Genomic DNA, 10,074 nt, shown 5'->3' on the forward strand with positions numbered 1-10,074 from the left:
AATTTTACTCAACATACTCTAAAATCGAATAACAAATTTCAAATATCTATAAATGCCCCAAAAATATTAAAAAGCCAAACTATTGGTCGAATTTCCCTTATTTGAATTAATTGCAGTTGGAACAGATACCCAAAGAAAGTGATTGAATTGCACAGCATGACATCATTACAATATTACATTATAAAAAAACATATTTCTGTCGACGTACGGGAGAATAATTTTACATTTTAATATCTAAATAATTTACTATTTTTTAATAATAGTATATATATTATACATTTATACTTGGCTACAATTTAAAAATTAAAGTAAAAAAAAATTCAAACAATAATATAAAAATGAGTTCATTTTTCAAAATTAATAAATAACTGAAATTTAAATACTACAAATTTAACATTTAAGATTTCAAAATATTAATATAAACATATGTATTTAAATTATATATTTTACTCGTGTACTAAGATCATTGTCATACTGGTTCGATCGACACAAAATTGCAATCCCCAGATAAAACGTATTTGTACGTTTTGTGGAATGACCGCATCGATTGCAACTGAAAAACTATGTTTTTTGGTAAGGAGTGCAGTTCAAAAATCCTCATAATAATTAATATTTTTTGCGATGAATTTGAATTTAAATTTTGAAAATCAATTGTTCAAGGATTTTCTTTAGCTCTAATTTAAGCTAGGTTAAAATTCCGGGCATTGGCCTAGTGCTTTTACCATTCGATTATATTGCTTGAGCCTTGAATAGTTGAATCTTGTATGGGATTTTGTATAACTTGGCAAAAACTCAAAGGCATGTAGTCTATAGGTACTTCAAAATCAGTCATCAGAGTTACCTGTAGTTTCTTTAACTCGTACGCTTCCGCATTTCCTTGAACGTGGACCTGTCCTGAAATCGATAATAGAAATATTATGTTTTAAGTTAATTTGTTGATTATATTCCTGATGATTGATTGTGATGTAATATTTATATTTATATAAGTTATGATGCTAATTAGAGTACCTACTTGGAGAATTTGGCAGTAATAGATATTTCTTATCATTAGTATGATAAACACTTTGTATGGCTTTTAGACTTTAGTAGCAATGAAGCTTCTACGTGTTTCTACAGCAAAATACTTAAAATGCTATTAATTTTGTAGTAGATTTTCTTGTTGTTAGATAAGAATATCCAATTTAAATCACTATAGTAGTCCTAAATTTTTGAATTTAGATTGGGCTTATCTAATATTGGGACATATTATGATTAATTTTTATTTTAAACATAAATATGATAATAAGACCATTTAGAACATTTTAAATAATATATTTATTTAATAGGTGTATAATGTGTATAGAATATTATGTTTATGATTACATTTAGAGATGCTCTATACGACTATACTTATAGGTAGGTAGGTACCTACATGAATATTATTAAATTCATAAGTAAGTACCTACATATGTACACATTATATGGTTAGTCTGAAGTCTTCTTTTACTACTTATAGTACTATATTTTAGATCCTGAGCGAAGCGATGAATGTAATGATTTTACAACTACATAAGTTTTTCAGATTTTTGTCTGTTCGCGTTTTTTTATAGGAGAAATAATATTTCATCAATTTAGTTATTTTATTGTAATTTATTAATATATGTATTTATTCGTGGGTACTTGAAACTCTTAAAGTATATAGGTAAGTGAGGTTTTTGTTATATTTAATATACACAATGACATTTTTGAATACAATGTAATCGGCAAAAAATAATACAACCTTCTGTATAACTCATAGTAAAATATATTACTTTAATGGCAATAATGTCATAAAAATATAAAATGTGTATTTCTCCATTCATCTCTATTGCCAGCTAGTCTCTGCAGTTCCTTATAGTTTGTTAGACCTGCATCGGAAATCATCCTTTTGAATTTTGATGTAGGATGTTCTTGGTCGTCCTCGATCTCTTTTGCCTTTTATTTTCACTTCTGCTATATTATACAGAAGCTCTTTTTCGTGTCTTAAAACATGAGCACATGACCAATCATATTATATTCTATCCTCTTTCTTTTATGGTGCTAAGTGTCTACCTGGTTTCGTTTAAAACATTTTCGTTAGTTCTTCATTCCGTCTTGCTAACTCGCAACATTCTTCTCTAGAACCACATCTCGAAACTTTCGAGGAACTTTTGTTCTGCTTTTTTCAATACCCATGTTTCGCATCCGTATAGTACGGCAATCCACACATATACTTTTATAAGCCGTTTCTTCATACTTATGATCATGTTTTTAGAGCACAGTATTTTTATTTTGTTTATGAATGCTGTTTTTGCTTGAACGATCCTTGATTTTACTTCCATAGTACATTTACCATCTTGGCTAATTATAATACTACCTAGATATCTAAAAGCTTTGCACTTCGTCGAGAGTGGTTATCAATTTTAATTCTTAATTTTAATATTTTCGTTTATGATATTATTTATAAGTATAAATGGATAATTGAATTAAAATTGCACACACCCATTACAGTGATTTCCTACTCGACACCTACTGTACAGTAGAGCGGTACTCACTTACACAGTTTTTTTATACCTGGGAATATGAACAAAACTAATTTATTTACAAATACTTATATTATATTATGTACACAACAAATTAGAAAATGTAGTGTATATTGTTTTACTTAGATATGTTGAAATTGAAAAAAACCGATAATTGATTATGGGCTAAGAAGTACGTCACATTATTATATCTAAATACTTACATAGTTAAATATATATAGTAGTAAATAATCTATAATAATACAACCTACTTCTTAGTCTATAGCCAATATAATTAAAATCGGTTATTTTCAACATATCTATCTGAGTATAACCATATCTACTACATTTTAGGTACCTATCTATAACAATTAATAAATATACACAATATAATATTATATAATATATATTATTTTTAAGCTGACAGAACATTTAATGTGGAATTCACTTTTATTAGTAATTATCAACTATATTAGCTATTGAAACAAAAATAATTCCTATCATAAACAGCAAGGGTTGCACTTCTTTCTAGAAACCAATTCATTTGTCAGTTCTTCGTAATTGAAAATAATCAAAATACATACATTATTGTAAAATCAATACATTCATCGCTATGCCCAGAATCTAAAATATGGTTAATATTAATTAAAGTATTTTAAAATTCTGTACTAAAATGTAGGTAGGTACTATTCAGTATATAATAAAAGAATCCTTAATATAAATGTACATAAAAACCAAGAGCTGACTGGCCCACTGTGCTGCAATGCAAAGGCACAGTGACCCGATGCCTTCTTATGTCTCCACTCCCCGGGGCTTTGCAAAAAAATAATCCACATGAAATGGGCGTGAGCACGAGTGCAGCGAATGCAGATTTCAATGTACAGGAAATTTATTTTGGATTTAGTGATCTGGTAGATATTTATTTGAAAGTTCAAAGGAATACACAAAATAAATAATTGATTTTTAAATATTTTATGTAATTCAAATAAAAAAATGAAAATGCTATTTTATCGATACACGAAGTCTAAAAATAGAAGCGTTTTACAATGACGGAGAAATGAAACCCCTTAATAAGTTATCCTAACAAAGTAACTCAATGGAACCATGGCCGAATAAACATTGTTGAAAAATCGTATATGACAGCGCTATCTATCTAGGAAACTGAAGAGCCGCGACGGCCAGTTTCTCACGTACGTATTAGGGGTTAATATAATACGGCGGCAGTAGATAGCGCTGCTGTTATCGAATAAGTTTAGATCTAAATAATAATACCGGCCAACGCCGTTACCAGCGTTAGGTTAGATTAAACCACACTAAACCCAACAAAACCTCACTAAACCCATCTAAACCTCACGAAACCTATCTAAACCTCACGAAACCCATCTAAACCTCACTAAACATCACATCTTTCAGGAAACTGAAGAGCCGCGACGGCCAGTTTCTCACGTACTCAGTTGTGTACGGTCGTCGTTTGCGCGCGGACGTCTGCTCCTGAGTCCTGACCAGCGTCTACTTCAGCAGGTCCTCCAACACGAGAACGGTACATTCTTAGTACGTCCAGTGATTAGTAAGTCCAGTTAGTACGTCCGGCGATTACAGCGACCCCTTGCGCTCGGCACCGCTGTCCCGGCTGTACGTGTAGCAGGCGGAAAATCGTAAGTACGTTTTTTCGGTTTTTCGAAAATATCTCGCCAGGGCTTGCTCGGAGCGTCTCGGGAGCGAAAATTTGCCCCCCCGGATCCCCTGACCTCCCTGGGCGACCACCGATAGGCCCCCGAAAACCCGGTCACTCTAGCCCTAACCAGGGCCGAGTTATAGGGCCCCGAAATCGGCACTTCTGGCAAAACCGAATTCCAGAACCCAGACAGCGGGATCGCCGGCGGCGATCCTACCAGGGCCCTCAAGGGGCTCCAACAACCCCCCCCCCCAATCCAGCGTCCAACGCCCGGAACCAGCCCGACCTCCGGGGCAATCCCCCACACAACGTCTGACATGGAGCTGTACGATGACACGGACGACGTCCAGGACGTCACCATGCTGTCTCCAACCAGCCGCTACCTAATAACCGGAAAGCTTGATCTCCCGCTCGGTATTATCTTATTTTCATAATTTTATTGGAAAATAATATTATTTTTGTATGTACGGACTGCGAATAACCAATTTTGCCAATTATTGGTCATTAGCGCACAGTTATACACAATTACAATATTGCATGTATAGCCTCCTACGCTGTTTCACACTATTACAATATTTATTACTTGGGTTCGTATCATTCGTATCGTGTTCGCTGTTGTCTGCTTGACGTTCCTACAGATTGTTAATAATTGTATTGCATCAACCGTATACTCTTGTTTTCGTTATTTCAATTGTTTTAAATTGTAATACAATGAGTGATTGTGATTCTTCAACTGAAGTCGATCAGGTTGCACAGAAGAACCAATTTTACCCTGGTAAAATTATCAAAAATATTTGAAAGTATTAAGAGTCATTGAGGATGATTTTTTTTATAAGAAACTGGAAGTGAAGTGCTTAAGTTGTGTCGGTACAAAGTGTTGCTAGGTGGATTCACGTTCAAACTCTAATACAAGAAAACATTTAAGTGTAAGTACAATGTTAATTTCATACATGCCTATGACAGTTGACCCATCTAATATCTTGTGTGTTAAATTAATTTTAAATACCACACCTAATATAGGTATTACAAAAATACATAAAAAACAGTGGCGCACAGTATTTTAAAAGTCAGTGCATAAGATGTATTGTAGATCTCATTATTCTATATTATGTATTTTCCCAGTCTTAGTATTCTTGTGTATATGAAATAAAATAAAATAAATAACCCCCTCCCCCCTCAAAAATAAATCCCAGTTGCGCCACTGATCAAAAAATGAAAATTATTCATCAAAACTTATAATGTTAAGTAAAAGATTATATTATTTCATTTTATTCAGACACAGCTTCCAACTACATTAAAGAAAATTGATCACATTGATAATGCTGCTAACATAAACACTTCGAAGAGACGCAATGATGGATCATTGAAGCATAATGCTGGTAGTTCTCTAAAACAATCAGATAAAAATAACTAGACAAAACAACCAGTTTTAGAAGATTTTTCGAACAACAAAAAATTAACTAGTCAAAGTAAGAATGTGTATTGTTTATTTTTATTTTTTGTTTTATTAAATAGTTTTTAGTTGGAGCATTAACAAAAGTAGTTGATATTTACATGACTACATGTCTATATACTGATACATTGCTATAGTGAACGATACGGTTGTTGATGATTTAGAAGGAATCGACGAAATCAACTTGAACATTCTAAATGATGAAGACCATCATTTGCCATATGCATTACCAAAATACCATCGATGTTGTGCACACACAATAAATTTAATAGCAACAATGATAGTTAAACATTTATTAAAGTAGATAATCTAATATTGTTAAATTATAAAATACTGAAAATATTTTGATCAAAAACAATACATTTTGAGTAAGTATAGTGATCCAGGACAAAACTATTAGATAGTAGTTAAACCTACTTAATAATCATAATTAAATTTGTATGAGTTGTAATACATATTTTAAAAGTTAAATTTTTCTTTCGATTTAAATGATAAAAATATATAAAAAAAACGATATTCTAAGATATAAGTATGAATATGATTGGCATTAATTATTTTTTAGTATCTATACCCAAATGTCAATTATAAATATCAATAAATTATGTTTGGTTAATTTTTTATTATTAAGGGAATTCGATACCGATCTATTTTAAGGAGTTGAATATAGGCAATTTATATAGTACGTGCGTGCAAGACATGGTTACGTGTGTGTAGGAACTGATTATTACTGTGAGTGACTCCCGCACCATCATTATTACTATTATGACTCACGCACGCTGATACACTACACATTACACAATATGTCAACGTGTACAGCGTCGCGCGCGCAAGCAAATTAAATAGACCGTTTTTTCGACTAAAACATCCAATATTTTGTCCATCATTCCGATGGACCTAATGATACGATAAGACTTATAAAAACTGATTTGAATTCGATATTATGTCTTCTTGAGATCGGCCTAGCCACTTTTTTGAATTTACAATTTTAATTCAGAGTAATCAAAACTTACATTTTTTTAAGTTTCACAATTTATAAATCCATATTATAAAGATTAGGGGCCGAAATTTGAAAAAGTGAAGTGGCCGATCTTAAGAAGACATAATAACGAATTCAAATCAGTTTTTAAAAGTCTTATCGCATTATTAGGTCCATCGGACTGATGGACAAAAGATTGGAGGTTTTAGTCGAAAAAATGGTCGGTATCGAATCCCCTTAATCTTGAAATATTCACAGATTACAGACATACTAGATTAAAGTATAATACTGCCCAAAACAATACAGGTATACTGGTATACAGAAATATAACTACTTCAATAGTTCAATAATAATATTATGTAATGGCACGAAAATAAAATATTTCAAAGACTAATTAATATATTTTTGCTTATATCGACTTTGGTATTTCTAACATAGCCCTTTCTCTCTCGCACATATCTTTCATTCTCGTATCTCTCTATGCGCTGTCCATTCTTTTATAGGACGTCTGAGTAAAATATTACTCGTTCGGCAACCAGTATATTTTAATTCGTGATATAAAGCACAAAAGACCGAAACCTCATAGTTGTTCGAAAAATGAAAGACATTTTTAACCACCGACTAAGCACTAAGATATATCTTAGTCCGTGTTTTTAACGCTAACCTTCTACATGTACACCAACGTTACCGAATAAAATATCTCTAATTTTAATATCTTTTTAATAAAGTAAATTGAAATATGCTTAATTTTTCATCATCAACCATGATGCACTTCACACAAAAACTTACTACAAAGTACAAGCCCTTCGGCCTTCATTGAAGACAATAAACATAAGCTATGTTCTCAAGGAACATAAAATCAAGGACAATTTTGGATATATGTACTTTAAAAGTAAAACAACTGAAAGAAAAATAAAAATAAAGTTGGAATACTTAGGTAATACAATTGTGTGAAGAAATTTAAGTTTTATTTAATTGTATTGTTCACAGTTATATGAGATGCAAGGAATATAAGAGTGGATATCCAGCAACAGGATCGATATCGCTAAATTTGAATGACAATGCTTTTTTCATCAAGAAGTGACATGATCATAGCGTAAGGAGAGATGACACACCCATGAGGGAATTACGGAACACTCTTGCAGAATAGTGTGTAGCTCATAGTCCTACACCTTATTCAGCTAAAGCATTATACATGCAAGCAATTAAAAAGTAATGTTTAATATAATAATTATTTTGATGAATTTCAACAGTAATTACTATTATAGCCACAGAGAGAATGCGCCAAATAAGAAAATTCATATTCCCCTCCAACTCCAAGGAATATTTTACACCTCCATCAACTTTTACAAATTAATGAAAACAGACACTTTGCCTTCACATTCCAGGCACAACCAAATCAGTTAAAGCCAATATTATTCGGTAAAAAATTAAAATATTAATGATTATTTCCATTTACAGATTCTATCAGGGGTATGTAAATGGAATCAGGGATGGTAAATGGAATGTTAGTTGGATTTGTCTTTTGTAACACAAGTTTTATTCAAGACACAGCTGTTGAGTTACAAAACGTAAGTCAAAATTATTATTTTTCGTATTTTTAAGTATTATTAGTATTATTAAGATCTTGCTATTAAGTATTGTTGACAAGCACCTCTCATCGCTCGGTCATAAATGCCTTATTTATGCTGATGATCTGGTAATTTTCTCTTCCAATAAATCCCTCAATATTTCCATTGACAACATCAATTCTGCCCTTAAAGATCTTAAGTTTATCCTAACCAAATTGTCTTTTGAAGTTGCTCCTGAAAAATGTAAATCTGTTATTTTCACTCGACGCAGATACATTAACCACCTTAACATATATTTTGACAACAATATCATACCTTTTGTACCAACTATCACTTATCTAGGTATCATCCTTGATCCCAAACTTCGTTGGTCACCTCACATTACGTCACTCACAACTTTCACTTCTCGTTGGTCTAATTTTCTTAGATCAATAACTGGTACGTGGAGGGGCTCTCATCCCTCATGCTTACTATCCATTTATTTCTCAATTATACGCTCTAAATTGGACTATGGCTGTTTCCTTTTTGGGTCAGCCTCTTTTTGTAATTGGAAAAAACTTAACAAACTTCAAATCTCTTGCCTCAGAACCATTATGGGTTATGTAAAGTCCACTCCATGTCCTGCCATTGAAGTCGAATCTATTTGCCCACCCTTCAATATTAGATGTCGTTGGCTCGCTGGTAAATTTATTTTGAAATCATTATCTCATAGTAAACACTTAATTTTTGATATTTTCTATTCTTTATATCTCAATTGGCGCTATGTCCCCAAATCCACTCCTGTCTTATCTATTATCGCTAATTCCGTTTCGTGTTTCCACCATTTCATCTTCAGCTCTGCTAAACTTCCTCTTTATGAGCTCCCATATGATTCATTACTATGTTCACCTCATGTTCAATTGGGTCATCAATTTTCTGACCTTTCCTCCAATGATTTCAAATCGATGTCTTACTCCTCGGTAAATGCAGCTTTTTCAAACTATCTTAATATACAGTTTTCCGATTTTATTATTATTTACACGGATGGATCGGTATCACCTCTTTCGGCTGGTTATGCTTTCCACATTCCAAAATTACATTTATCTTTCACAAACGACCTCCCTCCATCGTCTTCTTCCTTCTCAGCTGAGTGCTATGCTATCATCGAAGCCTTAACATTAATTCTTAACTTCTCCCGAAATAAATATTTAATAGCCACCGATTCTATGTCCTGCCTACAAGCCTTAGTTTCCAACCCTTTCAACTCTCACATCTCCCCTCTTGTTCTTCGTATCAAATCTCTTGTTTTCGACCTCAATCAATCTAACTACACTATCCACTTCCTTTGGGTTCCCAGTCACACTGGTATTCGAGGTAACGAGATTGCTGATAATTTAGCTAAATCCTCCTCCCGTCTTATTTGTCCCTCCCCTACTCATCTACCACATTCTGACTTTATTCCATTTTTAAAACAATACCAATATAACCTATGGTCTTCCCATTGGAATAACTTACCTGCAGAGTTCGCTTCCAGATACAGACATACAACGCCTAATATTAAAAAAAAAACCTGGTTTAATAACTTAAATTTACAAAGATCTCATATAGTCCAGTATAATCGTTTACGGATAGGACATTCATTATTACCTAGTCACTCATTTAAACTTGGACTAAATGACTCGCCACTTTGTACACTTTGCACTTTTCCCCCTAATGAATATATATGTGACCTTCCTCATATTTTATTTAACTGCCCTGCCCTCCGACTTAAAAGACTAATTCTTTTCAACACTCTTATGTCTCTTAATATTCCCATCAACCTTTATTCCATCCTAAACTCCAATACAGAAACAGCTATCAAAACAATAATTGCCTTTATACAGGAGGCTGGCTTTATTATA

The 10,074-nt window shown here is 32.7% G+C and overlaps 1 protein-coding gene across 1 annotated transcript; it reads left to right on the forward strand.

Moving 5' to 3' along the window:
• Positions 1-3,839: 3,839 nt before the first annotated feature.
• LOC111039319 lies at positions 3,840-10,063 on the forward strand (the record flags this gene model as incomplete). Its single annotated transcript, XM_022322781.1, has 5 exons — positions 3,840-4,178; positions 5,471-5,663; positions 7,614-7,835; positions 7,892-8,025; positions 8,085-10,063. A coding segment is annotated over exon 5 (1,276 nt), but the record flags the coding sequence as incomplete, so codon positions are not given.
• Positions 10,064-10,074: the final 11 nt, after the last annotated feature.

The sequence above is a fragment of the Myzus persicae genome, unplaced genomic scaffold (genome assembly GCF_001856785.1).
Source record: "Myzus persicae strain clone G006 unplaced genomic scaffold, MPER_G0061.0, whole genome shotgun sequence".
NCBI classification, from domain to species: Eukaryota; Metazoa; Arthropoda; class Insecta; order Hemiptera; family Aphididae; genus Myzus; species Myzus persicae.